General features: G+C 46.1%; 1 protein-coding gene across 1 annotated transcript in view; it reads right to left on the reverse strand.

Annotated features, from left to right (window-relative positions):
- Positions 1 to 18,305, reverse strand: part of SH3BP5 (SH3 domain binding protein 5) — a 51,105-nt gene that overhangs the window by 4,246 nt on the left and 28,554 nt on the right. The window contains exons 4-8 of the mRNA XM_081164779.1: positions 10,499 to 10,663; positions 8,509 to 8,639; positions 4,873 to 4,915; positions 3,122 to 3,341; positions 363 to 620 (exon numbers count right to left, since the gene is read on the reverse strand). Coding sequence (XP_081020905.1) covers positions 363 to 620; positions 3,122 to 3,341; positions 4,873 to 4,915; positions 8,509 to 8,639; positions 10,499 to 10,663 — 817 coding nt within the window. The remainder of the gene's footprint in view (positions 1 to 362; positions 621 to 3,121; positions 3,342 to 4,872; positions 4,916 to 8,508; positions 8,640 to 10,498; positions 10,664 to 18,305) is intronic.

Raw genomic sequence — 18,305 nt, forward strand, 5'->3', positions numbered from 1 at the left:
ACCAGAACAGTGCACAGAAACGCCGTTTACCTTCCCGCCGGAGCGGTACTTATTTATCTACTTGCACTTTGACATGCTTTCGAACTGCTAGGTTGGCAGGAGCTGGGACCAAGCAACGGGAGCTCACCCCGTTGCGGGGATTTGAACCACTGACCTTCTGATCGGCAAGTCCTAGGCTCTGTGGTTTAAACCACAGCGCCACCCGCATCCCAGCTTAGAATGCCTCATAGATGCACTTGGTTACACATGCTCCATTTGCAGGGGGGAAAGATGGGGAGAAATGAACAAACCTACCCCCCAGAACTTCAATCCTGTTGATCTCGTTCCTAATAATCCCTAGCCTGGGATTCGGTCCAACTTACCCCTTTCAATTTCACATTCAGGAGAGGAAGCCCCACTGCATTCACTGCGAGGTCCTAGTAGAGGAAAGATGCCAAATTCAGACAGCGAGATGGGGCTGGAGAGATCCAGGCTTCTAGGCCGTGCCACGGGGAGAAACTGGGATGGCGTCTCAAAAGGGCTTGTTGGACCAGAGCTGAAACTGGATACGGACTGGGTCTCAGAGTCATCTTCAGAAACCAGGCTGTTGCAGGTGTCGTCCTCAAATACTTCCGAAGCCACTGCAAAATCAGAGAGCAAAAAAAGTCAGCAAAATCTGATTAGAAGGAGGAGTTTCCTTCCAAGTCCTCCATCTGCCTGCACCTCTTGTTTATGAACCCTGTCCTCTCAAGAGCAATAGTTACAAACAGTAGACGGATGCTGGTTTTCTGAAGTCTACCTATTCAAGGCTGATCGCCAAAGAATTGATGCTTTTGAATTATGGTGCTGGAGGAGACTCTTGAGAGTCCCATGGACTGCGAGAAGATCAAACCTCTCCATTCTTAAGGAGATCAGCCCTGAGTGCTCACTGGAAGGACAGATCCTGAAGCTGAGGCTCCAATACTTTGGCCATCTCATAAGAAGAGAAGACTCCCTGGGAAAGACCCTGATGTTGGGAAAGATGGAGGGCACAAGGAGAAGGGGACGACAGAGGACGAGATGGTTGGACAGTGTTCTCGAAGCTACCAGCATGAGTTTGACCAAACTGCGGGAGGCAAGCCACAGGCTTCACAATGGGGAATATTATTTATTGACGATAAATAAATACGAGTTTGGGTGGGAACGATAGTTCATATCCCGAGACAAGTCAGTGATTCATCTGAACACAGCAGGTTCAATCCCTTTCCAGTTGCCATTTCCATTATTTTAAAAAGGAAACCAGCTGGCTTTAACAGATGTGGCTCCTTCAGGTCAACACTGCAGAGCTTTCCGTGCTGTGTTTAGTTGCTGTGGTGACCTACAAACAACACTGTTTTGCCACAAGTATGTGTTTTGTCTTCTAGGAACTCTCCAATTGAGAGAAGGTGCTCTGAGGTCGCCCGGTCAGGGTGGATGAACCACTGGCCTAAGCTCAAACTGTATTTCAGGCAAGGATTTTTAACTGCCTGATACAATATTTTTTTACATGGTTAAAGGGATAACGGAAGTTCAGTGTAAGCAAGAACCACAGCCAAATTAGAGAAAAGCTAACACAAGTAAAAAATGAAAACACCAAATCAGAACCCTTCAAATGAGAGTTGCAACATTATTTGTTCTTTCTTACAAAAATTGGTGCTTAAAATCGAATCATTTATGAACACAAATCACACACAGAGAGACAGCTTCAAGCTTGCTATAAGAATCTACTGGCCCCAAGGTCCACAGAACAGTACAAAAACTGACTGATGAAAGTTTCAGAGACAAAGCACTTCACGTTTCCAAGCTTTTGCAAGAAGTCCCGAATTTCACAATTAATTTCAGAACATGACCTTCCACAGTAGTTCAGTATTCAATGTTGTTTCAATCTCTGTCCCAGAGAAGAAACCCTATATTGTATCCTGGGGTACAATCTTCTCAGACCGCAACGTGTTGATCTGCGCTTCATAAAAGTTTATGAGGCAGAGAACTTTTGGAGTTTGAATGCGACAACATCTAGCTCGCATATATTTTGTTTTTCTTTATTACATGTTTATCCTGTCTTTTATCTTCACAACAAGCCTGAGATGTAGTTAGGCTGCAAAAAGAGGGTCATAGTTGAGTGGGGATTTGAACCCAGGTTTCCCTCATTCTGGTCCAACACTCTAATCCCAACACCACACTAGCTCTCTACGGCCACATTTGTGTATTAGGCTAAACCATAATTTAGTTGCTGCTGCAGTACTCATACCTCCTGCTTCCCCTCTTCTCTGTCATGGTGGTAAGAAGGAATTCAGAAGCTTTCTCTTCCAGTTTCCACAAACCACATTTTAGTGTGTCATCGAAACTCTAAACTATGGTTAATGACACAGATAAGTATGTGACCTGGCGTGTAGCACTTTTTGCAACTGCTGCTAGGAAAATTAGAGCAAATTATATAGCCAAGGTAGCCATTAACTGTAAAGGAGATGAATTTATTTGATCCTATCTATCTACCTCAGGCTATGCTCTATCTTTGTCACCAAACTCTGAGTATAAATTGCACACTGTATTAATGGTAACATTTGTGACCATGTGATGATTTTAGCTTATGAATTTTATTGTTTAATGTCTTGATTTGTATATTGGGGTACTTTTATAGCTCTGTTTAGAGTATGTAATGTTTTGATAATATAAATGTTTTAAGTCATTTTTATTAATTCAGTATATTTTCTTTTGTCAAATAATTCTGTGTACATTGCGGCAGCCTTTGGCTATGTGCAATAAAACTGACTGACTGACTAAACTATGGTTAAGGTTAGCTGTGGCTGGCTTAAACCCATGCTCTGAAGCTGGCTTGTTTCAAACAAACAATCACAATTTGTAGTGTTTGGATGACACAACAAGCTGCATTTAATCCAAACTGGAAGGGGAAGCTCCCAATCTCCTTGCAGGCACACTGGAGAAGGAGGAAGCATGCAAACCTTAGGGTCACTGAAACTTGTTCTTATCGTACTATACCATGGTTTACCCTAATGTCCACACCAAGCCAGTGGATAGAACCAAATTCCACAAAGCGCCACAAGGTCATTGTGAAATAGTGGTCTTTGACAGGGTGCAAACTCTACAGCTATTTCTTTCTACTTACTGGAGATATTATCCGGCTCTAATTTGCACACGGAAAGGTTTTCTGCCGACGCATTGTTGCCTTCAGCCCCCACGCCGCATCCCCGGGGCCCCATGGATGAGGCTCGCCGCCTCTCATGGATCTCGTCGGAGATCATCTCCAAGTTTTTCAAAGCTGTCTTGTATTCGCCTTTGGCCAACGCCAACTTGGCTTGCAGATCGTCTACGGTCTTCTTCAATTGCTAATGAAGCAAGTGGAAGAGACATGTTAAGTGCAGAAATATTGAAGCGATGACTCTTCAACATCAACTTCGTTGGACTGGTCATGTTCTTCGGATGCCTGATCATTGTCTTCCAAAGCAACTACAGTGGTACCTCAGGTTACATACGCTTCAGGTTACAGACTCCACTAACCCAGAAATAGTGCTTCCGGTTAAGAACTTTGCTTCAGGATGAGAACAGAAATCGTGCTTTGGCGGCGCGGCAGCAGCAGGAGGCCCCATTAGCTAAAGTGGTGCTTCAGGTTAAGAACAGTTTGAGGTTAAGAACGGACCTCCGGAACGAATTAAGTACTTAACCCAAGGTACCACTGTACTCTATTCCGAACTTTAAAATGGAAAGTGTAATGCTGGTGGTCAATAAGAGGTTGAAAGACTCTCTCAAGGCAAATCTAAAAAAATGTAGTATAAACACCGACAACTGGGAAACACTGGCCTGCAAGTGCACCAATTGGAGAACAGCCTTTTCCAAAGGTGCCGTAGACTTTGAAGACTCAAACTCAGGACTAAAGGGAGAAACATGCTAAGAGGGAGGCACGCTTGGCAAACCCTCACCATGATCAACTCCTGCCCGGAAACCTATGTCCCCACTGTGGAAGGACATGTGGATCCAGAATTGGTCTCCACAGTCACTTATGGACCCACTGTTAAGACCGTGTCTATGGAAGACAATCTTACTCGGCTACAAGTGATCGCCAAAGAAGAAGATTAAAGTCCAGCTAAAGAACTTCATCCACTCCAGCGATGGGGAACCTGTGGCCCTCCTCCCATCAACCCTTCAACTTCCATCAACCCTTCAACCCAGACTATGGCAGCTGATCCTGATAGGAATTGTATTCCAACACCATCACCCCGGCATATAGGAATGGAATTCTAGAACTCTCTTCTGCAACTGCCACTGCGGAGATGTTTCAAATGTTTGCTGGTAAGCCACTTTGGGATACAGTGGTACCTCGGTTTAAGAACAGTCCTGTTTACAAACTCCACAAAACCGGAAGTAGTGTCCCGGTTTGCAAACTTTACCTCAGTCTAAGAACGGAATCCGAACGGTGGAAGAGCACCGGCGGCGGGAGGTCTCATTAGGGAAAGCGCGCCTCGGTTTAAGAACGGTTTTGGTTTAAGAACGGACTTCCGGAACGGATTAAGTTCGTAAACCGAGATACCACTGTATAAGTAAAATCAATCAATAAATCAGATGCTACAACTTTTCTCCCCTCCCCTCCCTCATTTAGAGTTTTAAATTATAGAAGGGTTTTGAAAGCCTGAATAGGGCCCCTGTTTTTGCATGACATTTCCCAACCATCTTCTTTGTAGTTAAATCCAAACAAGATTATTATTATTATTATTATTATTATTATTATTATTATCCCTACGATAGGACATGATTAAGCATACAGACAAGTTTTTTCACTGAAACGCATCAACTGCAGTCGTGATTTGCAACAGGTCTGCTACAGATTGCCAGTCACTCCTGAAAGATGTACTTGATACGTACCTCTAATTGTACATAATACTTCGCCTTGAGTTCGAAGTAAGGCCTGTAAGGAGAACACAGAGAGGGAGGAGAGAATGGATTTTATCACTCTTGGTAGAACAATCCACAGAGAAGGATGGAGAAGATCTCTGCTCTACGCTTGTGCAAGGCTTTGCGGAGAATGTTCTAGAAGCAATCCAAGCTTTGGTGGGAAGACTGGCTGCCTCTGTGCTTGGTGTCCACACACAAAGGGCACAGCTCCTGTCTTCCCAGTCAGTTCCACAAAACAGTTGATATTTTGTGGTAGGCTTCCACCCAGTGCTCTTTTTCTAGAAAAAGAGGTGCTGGAACTCACCAGGAACGCCTCCCTTGTTCTCTTATAATGGCATGGTGCTCACCTGAGAGGGGCCAGAACTGAGTTGCGGTGAGTTCCAGCTGGAAAATAATCCGGTTCCATCACATATTGGCAAATTCGGGTAGCACAACTATAGGTGATTGGACTTGCGCAACAAACCTGCTTTCTCCAGGAGGTCATAGTTTGGGGGGATAAGTGCAGTGTTTCACAAATTTGGGCCCCCAGCTGTTGTTGAACCACAACTCCCATCATCCCTGACTACTGGTCCTGCTAGCTAGAGATGATGGGAGCAGTGGCGTAGCGTGGGGGGTGCCAGGGGTGCCGGCCGCACCGGGCGCAACATTTGGGGGCGTGTTTGGCCGGCCCTCCTCGAGGAAGCAGGAACCCCACTGTCCTCGGACCTCCTCCGAAGGCTGGCAGTGGGGCGGAGAGACCTCCTCCCGCCGCCAGCCTTCGGAAGGCTGCTCCGAAGCCTGGCGGTGGGGCGGAGAGACCTCCTCCCGCCGCCAGGCTTTGGAAGGCTACTCCGAAGCCTGGCGGTGGGGCGGAGAGACCTTCTCCCTGCGCCAGCCTTCGGATGGCTGTCCTGAAGACTTGTGGTGGGAGCAGTGGCGTAGCGTGGGGGGTGCAGGGGGGCCTGCTGCACCTGGCGCAACATCTGGGGGGGCGCGGAAGAGACTCGAGTGCTAAAATCCACGGGTTAGGGGGCGCAAATTACTTGCCCCGGGTGCTGAGAACCCACGCTACGCCACTGGATGGGAGTTGTAGTCCAACAAGTTTGAGAAACACTGGGAATGAGGGACAGGAAAAGGATGGGACAAAGCACCAGAAAGGGTGGGATTACACTTGCTTTGAGACACCGTCATATACCGGGAGGAAGTATATGAGGTCTAATAGGACTGGCTTGCTTGCTTGGATTATTTAGAGCAAGTCTGCAGTCCCTCCTCTAGAATAACATTTACTGTATATACTTGAGTATAAGCCGACCCGAATATAAGCCGAGGCACCTAATTTTACCACAGAAAACTGGGAAAACTTATTCACTCAAGTATAAGCATAGGGTGGGAAATGCAGCAGCTACTGGGAAATTAGGCAAGGATTATGTAACAAGTTGTGCTGGCGAGGAGCTACACAGTCAAGTGAAAACAGGTTTAAAAACGGAAAAGCAAGGTCTACAGTCTAAAACAACATCTGGCACAATTTCTACACAAAGAGAAGTTGCTGCCTTGTTTCTTCCGTGAATCCAGCCTCTTTTACTATTAAGGGGAAAAACCAGAGCAGCTTACTTTGGATTCTGTCTCATTCGCAAACAGTTTCAGCAACATTAAGAAAAAATAGACATGCAGACAGCCTGGTGCAAGAAGTGAAAATGAGCTAATTATGAGGTGTTCCGCAGCCCACGTAGAAGCCAGTCCCTAGGCGGCTACTGCATTTTCTTATCAATTAACTGCTGAGGGACCTGCTGCCTGATCCTTCCAAAAATCCATTTTGCCATTTTAAGAGGCATGGAAAATGAAAAGCTTCCCTTCAAAGATCTGTGGAGGCTGTTCCTGAGAAATACAGTGGTACCTCGGGTTAAGCACTTAATTTGTTCTGGAGGTCCGTTCTTAACCTGAAACTGTTCTTAACCTGAAGCACCACTTTAGCTAATGGGGCCTCCCGCTGCTGCCGGAGCCCGATTTCTGTTCTCATCCTGAAGCAAAGTTCTTAACCTGAGGTAATATTTCTGGGTTAGCGGAGTCTGTAACCTGAAGCGTATGTAACCCGAGGTACCACTGTAATTTGAAAGGACACCGCCGCTTCTGCCACTGCCCACCTCTGCCGCTCGCAAGAGCAGGCATAGGAGCCGCGGTTGGGAGAGGCACAGCTCATCCCGCCGCCGCCGCCGCCCGCCTCACTCGAGTATAAGCCGAGGGGGGCTTTTTCAGCATAAAAAATGTGCTGAAAAAGTCGGCTTATACTTGAGGATATACGGTACTCGCCATTAAGACACACTTGCTTCAAACCTGCATATCTTATTTGGCTGGGTCGCATGGTCCTGCCTTGTGGTACAGATGTGTGTTGGACACTTGATAACTGAAACGCCCAAGTGAGGGTTTGCAGATATGAAAAGAGCCTGGGGCGTTGCTAGGCTCAAGGCACACACACAAAAATTGCAGGCGCTACTTTTTATACGTAGACATGCCAATCTTGGCCAGGTTTCACAGGGAAAGCAAAACACAAAGTTTCAGAAGTGGGGAGAAATTATTATAAATTAAGTTTGGAAATGGTGTTTAGCACCAGTCAGATGAAATCAAATAAACAAGGAATATTTGGTGTTATGTTGGAGGGGATGTCAGGAAACCAGGAATTATGTTCACATGTGGTGGGGGTGTAAATATGTACAATTTTTTGGGCAAAGGGTATTTATGCAGCTAACATAAATCACAGGCTAGGAAGGACTTGCTCACAAATTTATTGACAGCTGCATGACTTATAGCTAGGAGGTGGAAGGGGCAAGCAGAATATGAAATGGAAGAATGGTATAAAGAGATGTGGGATATAGCTATTAATGATAAATCAACAGGTGTCATTAAGTTAAGACGGGGAACATGCAGGAGAAATGATTTTGAGGAAATATGGCGGGTGTTTGTAGAATCTGTGCTGTTAAAATGGAAAGGGGTCAAACCATCGCAAGAGGTGTTGAAATTTTGGGAGGTTGGATAGTTATTACGGAATGGTCTTGGTGGTGGGGTACACATTTTTATTCTTATGTATGATTATTACTTTGTCAAAATATAAGAAGAAGGGGGGGAAGTGGGGAGAAGAGGTTGGAAATCCAGGGCCAAGTGCATGTTTGGGGCCTCTGTGGACAATCCCCTAACACTCCTTTTTTTTCTCCTCCTGTGATGAGGCTGCATTTTAATATTTTAATGTTGTATTTTAATCTTGTTTTTAAGTTGTATTCATTCAACTTGTTTTTATTATTGCTTGTTAGCCGCCCTGAGCCCGGCCTTGGCTGGGGAGGGCGGGGTATAAATAAAAAATATTATTATTATTACTCTTAAAAAGAGCCGCCTTAGATCAAAAACCTAGGAGTTTCACATCACTCCCGAGAGCAGAGTTTCCCAAACTTGGGTCTCCAGCTGTTGCTGGACTACAACTCCAATGACCCCTAAGGAGGAGGACCAGTGATCAGGAAGGATGGGAATTGTAGTCCCAAAACAGCTGGAGACCCACGTCCTAGAGCATGTGCAGACAAATGTCAGTCCATGCACGTGCAAAATTGGCCCAGTGGTTGCACTGCAAACATCTCCACGTACTTGGATTTATTTATGGTCCTTTTGAGCTTCTTCTCCAGTTGTTTCATCCTGCCCATGGCCGCGTTGTATTTGGCAGCCGTCTCCTTGTGCAGCAGCTCACTTCGGGTTTTCGTCTGCTCTGCTTCCATGACCTTGACAGAGGGGGGAGAAACAGCAGTTTTGATCACAATACTATCAAATTTGACATACATGCAAGGGGAAAGCTATCCGTGAAATTCAGCACAGCCTCACTTAATTTCAAATGTTAATGTGTCTCAAAAATAAAAAAAACAGGGAAGGAAGCTGTCAGGAAACTGACATCAGAGCAACAGGAGAAGGAGAGGCTCTCCGATTCTGCAGGGGAAGGTACCAGCAACAGGGGGAGACGCAGCTTGATAGAGGGGGAAGGAAATCAGAGTAACACCAAGGATCCAGGAGAGCAAATGGGAGAAGAGGTGGAAGGGCTCCGGGATTCTTCCTTGGAAGTCAGCGAGGAGAGCCCTGGTCCTCCACTACCCACGCCCTCCCTGCGCAGAAGACTCCCGCGCAATGAGAGGCGGAGATGATTGGGTGTCAAGCAGCTTTTATGCTGGCAAAGGTTTAAGAAACGCCCACAGACAGATTCTGCTAGCGACTGAGGCAGCCACGCTGAGATGGGCTGTGCAGTCAGGACGGTTTAACCCAGGCAGTTAAGCTCCCAAACGGGGACAGTTTACGCACGAGTAACTCCAAACCCCTACAGAAGCCATGCGTAACTTTCTGATCCCTCCAGCCTTGACTAACTTAGGCCCAACAAAAAGACTCCCTTACGTTCCATTACATAGCTAATATTGTTCAGTGGAGCTCATTTCGTATCATTTTACGTGACACATTCAAAACAAAAAGGGCACTCAGAAAGAAGCCGTATTTTTGACTGCTCTGTTCTTCTGGAGTACTGCCATAGTCAGAGCCTGAGGATCTGAAAGCCACATTTCTCCAGGCGTCGGAGTTAGACTGACAGAGGTATTTGGGCTTTTAATATATTCCAGTTTGATTGTGTTTTGGTGCCGCGAAAATTACTTGGCATTCCCGCAGATTAGGCTTCATAGCATTTCATTCTCAGCTATCATCCGATGGCCATGTTGGGCCATATCCTATATGGCCATATGGGATGGCCATATCCCTCACTGGATAACTGCAGCATCACGTGATGACTTAAATGTGTGAAAGAACCATCAGAGATCAAAACACATCTAAATCAGCCTTGTATATACAACCCTAAAAAGCTGGCAGAGAAGGGCTTTATTTCAACGCTGGGCACTCTATTCCTCCTTCACCAGCAAATTTATCTACACACAATTCGCATTGTGACTCCCAAGTTAGTGCAAAGCTAATCTAGAATTCGACACAAACTAGAGGCAGTTCATACATTCAGCTACACAACATTCTTTTTTTAATTTTTTAATTTTTTACTGGAATTTTATTTACAACATAACATTAACCCCCACCCCAATACACAAATCCACCCTCATTAAATGTGAACATAACGTACAATGAGCATAACATACAACAATACAAACAACCAAATAAAAGACTTCCTTTATCCTGTATCTGGCCTCCTAATTTACTTCTAAAAAACTGTTTTCCCCATGTTTTTTGAAACTCTTGTCTAGTGTGATCTCTAATTGCCTGTTAATCTAGCCAGTTCAATATACTCTAAGAGTTTGTCTTGCCATTCCTTTTTTGTTGGCACAGTTTCTTTAGCTACACAACGTTCTGACCTACACTCACAGCAAGACTCATCCCACTTCGTAGTAGAAGCTGGAAAATGCAACAGTGCAAATGATTTGTGTGTCTTCTTCCCTGCTTGTAAGAGCCAGATGTAAAATGCATGCCACCCAACATTCTGCACAATGATCAACTCCATCTGCCTGCCCAAAGTATCCAATAATTTTTAGCTCCCCGTTCTCCAAGGCAGCAGAGGCACAGGAAAGGAACAGCTTTTCCAAGGCATGCCAGCAACAGATCTTACCCTCTGAGTGGCGTGGTTGAGCATCTCCTGCCAAGCAGAATCAAACTGACGCTTGTCATCTTCCAGCAGCCTCTGCTCGGCAAGGGAAATGGTCTCTTTCGCAGCTCGGAGGACCTCCGTAGCTCTCTGAAAATCCTGGGTTGCTTTCTGAGCTTCCAACTGTGCCTAAAAGATGCGAGAGAGAGAGAGAGAGAGAGAGAGAGAGAGAGAGAGAGAGAGAGGCAGGCAGGGATTTAGCACAAACGGATTTCAACACGTACAAAAGAAGGTAAAATCAGACACAAAACGGTATCCTTTTATTGACTTTGTTAAGACATCACCTTGCCAACAAAAGTCCGTATAGTTAAAGCTATGGTTTTCCCTGTAGTGATGTATGGAAGTGAGAGCTGGACCATAAAGAAGGCTGATCGCTGAAGAATTGATGCTTTTGAATTATGGTGCTGGAGGAGACTCTTGAGAGTCCCATGGACTGCAAGAAGATCAAACCGATCCATTCTTAAGGAAATCAGCCCTGAATGCTCACTAGAAGGACAGATTATTAAGCTGAGGCTCCAAGACTTTGGCCACCTCATGAGAAGAGAAGACTCCTTGGAAAAGACCCTGATGTTGGGAAAGATGGAGGGCACAAGGAGAAGGGGATGACAGAGGACGAGATGGTTGGATAGTGTTCGCGAAGCTTCCACTGTGGGAGGCAGTGGAAGACAGGAGTGCCTGGCGTGCTCTGGTCCATGGGGTCACAAAGAGTCAGACACGACTAAACAACAAGACAAACAAATGTGGTTTTGACCCTCCACCGACGCATGGAACCTTATGGAGAGAAACATCCATTTCTGGAGCTCTAGTAACCTGTGACCCTGAAATTTCAGGTGCCCCCAACCAAAAAAACCTGATGCCAAAGTTTTGTGCAAGTTTTGAGCCATTTTATGCCACAAACCCGGTGTTTTGTGCTGCCTCCCAAACTGAGTAATTGACAAATCAAATCGGGGTGACAACTTAATGCCCCCCAAGCCTATCCTTGCCTGATTGATTCCAAACCAGTGCCAAAGTTGTGTGCCGGTTTGTGTGCTGGGGGTGGGCAGGGAAAGAAATGGATAATTGCCGGGTTTCAGTTTTGCCTAATGGTTCCCCATCTTGTTTTTGATTTCAGCTTGCCCTCCAATGAATGGTCTCCTTAAATGCCATTAGTGGGCAACTTCTAATTTGATTTACCTGTCCGCAGACAGTTTTTCCAGGCCATGTGGCCAGCATGACTAAGCCACTTCCGGCACAACGGAGCACCAAAACCAGAACAGTGCACGGAAACGCCGTTTACCTTCCCGCCGGAGCGGTACCTATTTATCTACTTGCACTTTGACGTGCTTTCGAACTGCTAGGTGGGCAGGAGCAGGGACCGAGCAACGGGAGCTCACCCCGTTGCCGGGATTCGAACCACCGACCTTCTGGTCGGCAAGCCTAAGAGGCTCAGTGGTTTAGCCCAAAGCGCCATCTACATCCCTTCTTAGTATTTCAGGGCTGGGCAATATCTGGTTTCCAACCTTGCGGTATGTCACCAACTAAACATTGTGATATACTGTTATATGCAATGTCTAAAATAAGAATGGGCCTATGTAGAGGTATTGGCTGGCTTCACGGTTTTTCCTGCACCGTGAATTTTGCATAGCACTCACACATCATGATTTGCAATATATTGCCAGGTTAAAAAATTATGAAACCAATATCATGATATGGACTTCAAACTGTTTTTTGACGATGTAGCAATTTATCACTCAGCCCTAATCTGTACATGATGAGGGAAAGGAATTTTTACTCCTTCTCTCTCCTCCTTTATTTTAATTCCTTTTTCCTTCCCTTGTTAAAATTCACAAATACTTTTCTAAACCTCTTTGCTGCATTCGGATGGCTTTCGGCGCTTTACCCTGAGATCGTTAAGCGCTGGCAGAAGTCGGAGGCATTAGGAAACATTTAGGAAAGCTGCGCATTATTTAGCAAATAAAATATCAGGCAAATTCACTGCTAAAGACCTCCAGCTGAGCAGGCCAGCTTGCAACAGCTTAACGCGGCCTTGGCGTTCCTAAGCTTCCCTGCCAGCTGCTTGCTTGCAAGGAATAAATGTATGTTACGCCTCCCAAATTCCTTTGGCTACATAACATATTTAAACATGATGGAATGATGATCATTGTATAATCCTTAAACAGCCATTGGTTGTGCACTTATGAGCTTGTTTGTCATAGGTGCTGGGGGTTGCCAATCTACGCAGTGTTGGTTATCCTATTTTATAAGTTACGGGGTTGCCAAAAGCCAAGCCATTTGAATTTATTGTATTTTTCCGTGTATAAGATGCCCCCATATGTAAGCGACCCCTATTCTTTTAACCCGAAATTAAGAAATTAAGTTGTTTAGCTTTTTTGGGGGGTGGGGGAGGTCACTTCCACCAATCGCTCACCCGCCTGCCTGCCCGCCACTGCCAATTGCTTGCCACAGCCACTGCCAATCGCACACCTCGCCACAGCCGCCAATTATCTGCCCACTCACTGCCACCAACACCCCACCTGCCCACTTGCCACAGCCACCAATCGCCAGGAGAATTATGCTAAGACGAAGACATGCTTGGCAAACCCTCCCCGTGATCAACTCCCACCCGGAAACCTATGTCCCCACTGTGGAAGGATGTGTGAATCCAGAATTGACCTCCACAGTCACTTACGGACTCACTTTTAAAACCCTGTTTATGGAAGACAATCTTAACTCGGCTACGAATGCTCGCCAAAGGAGGAGAAGCTGTCCAGGTACTGAAAAGTCCTGTTTTCAACTCTGTCTTTAAAATATATTACACGGCACAACCATTTAAAGTTGTCTTTTCTAAGTGCTTTTTCGTGTTGTCGTTTGAGATGCTCCGGCTAAGCTCCCAGCACACACAGCATGAACTATTTATTTCCTCCAGCATCAAGTTCTGCTGGCCTACTTCACGACAGGAGTTTTCTTCTTTTCGTGAAATCCCTCGAGAATGTTACTGTTCAAGGAACTAAGAGCGGCACAGCCAGGGAGTGTGGCGTAGTGGTTAGAGCGATGAATGAAGACTTGGGAAACCAGGATCTAAATGCCACACAGCTCACTGAATGAACTCAGGCTACTCGGGGGTCTCAGTCTAACATACCTGGTATGTTATAAGAGCAGGAGGGGGAGAATCAAGAATATAATCCTTGAGCTTCTTGGAGGAAAGGTGGGGTATTCATGTCACGATTAAAAAACGCCTGACCTTTACCAAATATAGGGTCCAGCAATAAAACAGGAGTCTGACCCAGGGTTTGAAATTAGCAGGGCGCCAGGCGCATTTTGCGCCTAAGGATTCTCCATTTGCGAGCACCTCAAAAAGTTTGGGCGCCATTTTTCCCTGCCTGGCTGACACTCAAGGATTACTGAAATGTATGTGCTTTGAAGCCTTTAAGTATACGTTCAGGACAGACAATATGTTAAGGTGTTTAACAATAAAGAGTAGAGCGTTTTAATAATAATAATAATAATAATAATAATAATAATAATAATAATAATAATAAATTTTATTTATACCCCGCCCTCCCCAGCCAAGGCCGGGTTCAGGGAGGCTAACAAGCAATAATAAAAACAAGTTGAATGAATACAACTTAAAAACAAGATTAAAATACAACATTAAAATGCAGCCTCATCACAGGAGGAGAAAGGAAAAAGAAAGAGGGGGAAGGAATCAAATTGGCTCCAAGCCAAAGGTCAGGTGGAACAACTCTGTCTTGCAGGCCCTGCGGAAAGAAATCAGATCCTGCAGGGCCCTGGTCTCATGAGGCAGAGCGTTCCACCAGGTCGGAGCCAGAGTTGAAAAGGCCCTGGCTCTGGTTGAAGCCAATCTAACTTCCTTAGAGCCCAGGACCACTAGGGTGTTGCTGTTTATGGACCTTGAGGCTCTCCGTGGGGCATACCGGGAGAGGCGGTCCCGTAGGTACGAGGGTCCTAGGCCGTGAAGGGCTTTAAAGGTCAAAACCAGCACCTTAACTCTGACCCTGTACTCCACCGGGAGCCAGTGCAGCTGGAAAAGCACTGGGTGAATATGCTCCCATGGCAGAGACCCCGTGAGGAGCCTTGCTGCAGCATTCTGCACCCGCTGGAGTTTCTGGGACAGCTTCAAGGGCAGCCCCGCATAGAGTGAATTACAGTAGTCAAGCCTGGAGGTGACTGTCGCATGGATCACTGTGGCCAGGTCAGGGTGGGAAAGGTAAGGGACCAACTGCTTGATGCGGTGAAGGTGGAAGAATGGCGCCTTGGCTGTTGCTGTTACCTGCGCCTTGAAAACTGATGTACGGTACCAATATTTTTATTGTAAACGCCAAATTAAACGTAGTAACAAGTTCTGCTAAAAATGTGATGTTAGCAATGTGCCGCTTATGTGAATTGCGTATTAATTCATGCTTATCAAAATAATAATAATAAAGTGTTGCTGAACGCCCCACAGGGGCGACTAGACGTTCTGTTTTGGTACCCACAACCCAAGTCCCAGAAACCATTTGGCTCCTAGCTTTTCCACCCGCGTTTCTGACACTGGTCTGACCCCGGGTAAGCATGACTGGAACACACGCCAAAGGACTCATGAGTTCTACTGGATAACAGCGCAAAATGATTTCTGAAATCATTTTCATAAATTGAAAATGACCCCACAGCTTGTGCTTTGGCCCAGAACAATCAAGGTCATTTTCAAGTCTATTAACAGCAGAACTGTACGGAAGACGTTGAAGCCAATGCCATTCTAGTGTGGGTGGTCAACATGCGGAAACCCGCTTTCCTTTCTCCTTGCCACCCTTTCCTCAAAGAAAAACAACTAGAAATGTGATCCTAAAACAGTTCCAGGAGGCGCGCGCGTGTGTGTGTGTGTGTGGAGTCACTTGAGATCACAAAGAGAACTTCCATTATTTGCACACACAAAGATCACAAGCAACAGCCCAACAAAGGACGACTTTATAAGAAGCCTTTCTCTCCCTCTCCCTATTATGGTTCAAGCAAGATACGGTTCAGTCATTGTACCGGGATGCAAAACACAAATCATGCCCCACACCCAAACAAGTAGCAAGTTCCATCGTCCTCAAAGCTGGCATTGAGGACTGTCAAACCAGCATCTTCCCAAGAAATCTTGGTGGCACTTCCGCAGAAACTATTTCAACCTCTAAGTGACAAAGGAAGAGAAGAGAAGGAACCCCACCCTCCAGGCAGTAAATCAGAATTCAGAAAGCCGTAACCATATCTCTGTGGTATCAAATGTGTCACTGAACCAGTGCTTGAAATTAGGCAGGCGCCAGGCGTGTTTTGTGACTGGCGCGGGGGTCCAATTGCAACCACATGGAGAGCTCTGGCTGCCAGGTTGGCAACTGACGTCTCCATCTGGCTGGCCCTCCAGCTTCCTTAAGCAGCTAAGCAGAAGAGCTGTATCTGGAAGTAATAATAATAATAATAATACTAAAAAAAACTTTTATTTGTATCCCACCCTCCCCGGCCAAGACCAGGCTCAGGGCGGCTAACATCAAATATAAACATTGATACAAAATCAAACAATAATTAAATCACCTCTTAAAAACAAGTCAGGGTAAAATTTTAATGTCGGGTGTATCATGTGTTCTTTATACAGTGGTGCCTCGCAAGACGGAAAACTCGCTAGACGAAAGAGTTTTCCGTTTTGGAGGTGCTTCGCAAAACGAATCTCCTATGGGCTTGCTTCGCAAGACGACAATGTCTTGCGAGTTCCTGCGGGGTTTTTTTCCCTTCCCCCCCTTTTTCTAAGCCGCTAAGCTGCTTATCAGCTGATCCGATCAGCAGATAAGCCGCTAAAAGCCTCTAAAAGCCGCTAATAGCGCTAATCCGCTAATCCGTCAATGGGCTTGCTTCGCAAGACGAAAAAAACCGCTAGACGAAGAGAATCACAGAACGGATTCTTTTCGTCTTGGCGAGGCACCACTGTATTCTGTTGGAAGCCACCCAGAGTGACCGGGGCAACCCAGTCAAATGGGCAGGATGGTGATGGCTGTTTTATAATGATGATGATGATGATGAGATCACAGCTTTATATGGATCACCACAAAATAAACAAACAGACAGGGGGCAGGAGACCCTTGCTTACTGTGCTCTAGAGCAGTGTTCCCAACTGGGGCCCCCCGGGATATTCCAAGGGGGCCACAGGTGAAAATCGTGTAAATGGGAGGCCACAGCACAAGGCTAGGGGGCCACAGAGGGAAGTGAGAAGAAAATAATCTTTAAAATGGAAAAAAGGGCGGTGGTGGGGTGGCAATGGGTAGGGCTGGGCGAGCCAGAGCTGCTTGTTGCTGCCGCCAGTGCTGAGCCCGGTGGCAGCCTGCGCCCAACTCTGCAGGGCGCAGGCTGCAACCCACCCCAGCGCCTACTGGATCAGGGCCTTCAGATGTTGGAAGGCGTGGGGTGAAATCCACCCCAGCGCCTAGCCGAGCAGGGTCGTCTGTTGCTGCTGACTTGCTTCTAGTAAATAACTGTCTACTCAGAAGAAAGTCACAATGCGTTCAGTGGGCCTTACTCCCAGGTAAGGGAGGGGGGCTATACAGTGGTGCCTCGCAAGATGAAAAGAATCCGTTCTGTGATTCTCTTCGTCTAGCGGTTTTTTCGTCTTGCGAAGCAAGCCCATTGACGGATTAGCGGATTAGCGCTATTAGCAGCTTTTAGCGGATTATCTGCTGATCGGAACAGCTGATAAGCAGCTTAGCAGCTTAGAAAAAGGGGGGGAGGGGAAAAAACCAGCAGGAACTCGCAAGACATTGTCGTCTTGCGAAGCAAGCCCATAGGAAATTCGTTTTGCGAAGCACCTCCAAAACGGAAAACTCTTTCGTCTAGCGAGTTTTCCGTCTTGCGAGGCATTCGTCTTGCGGGGCACCACTGTAGTGTTTTATCTAGACAGCCAGGGCTCTTCTGAATGACAAGATAATTTTGCACCAGGTCAGCGAGGACCACTTGGTTTTTCAAATTCTCCCATATATACAAAACTCCCTGTGCGCCTTTTTGAACCATATCTGCAGGTTTCCCCCTCTGTGTCAAATAACGGGGGTTAATTAAGTGTTGTTTAATTTTTATAATACATGGAAGATGGATCTTCCTCGGGAGGATCCGGACTCTCCATTCCTTGGAGGTTTCTAAGAAGAGGTTGGATGGCAGCTGCCGCCCCCCCCCCGCCCCCCCCCCGGCTACACCCATGAGGAGCACAGGAAGAAAACAAGATCGGAAGGGGGCCACAGGTGGGAAAAAAGGTTGGGAAACACTGCCATAGAGGCTCTTTCAAGATCTTGCAGGACCGTCGAGAGATCCCACAAGCTCTAAGAAGGCCCTGATCTTAAAAGATCTTGGATGTGGAGGGACGGTTCTAGCGATTGTTCTGGCTGCTGCAATTTTGCCTTTACATGCAACCGCTGGAAATGCAACTGTCACATAAATTGCGATCTCCCTTTACATGAAAAGTATCCTAAGAGCCCCAGAAGCAATGAGTCTTTTGGAAAATGCACTATAATACTATTCATCTCAAAACACTTAAAGCTCTTTAAAAAAATTAAACAATTTTTAAAGCCCTGCCACTCTGTCACAACAGAATAGCGGAAGCCTAACTTATCCAAACCGAACAGCCACACCAGAGGAGCATTCAAGCTGAAATTGCCCAAGACAGCCTTTCCCACAAACAAGAGTTCATAGGTTACTTATGCAAGCCTTATCACAACTGACAGCAGGCAAAGGCTATCCCCTTTAAAGCCACAGGCCAGGAAGGAATATTTTAAGTTCC

The sequence above is a fragment of the Podarcis bocagei genome, assembly GCF_964188305.1.
Source record: "Podarcis bocagei genome assembly, chromosome: 12".
NCBI classification, from domain to species: domain Eukaryota; kingdom Metazoa; phylum Chordata; class Lepidosauria; order Squamata; family Lacertidae; genus Podarcis; species Podarcis bocagei.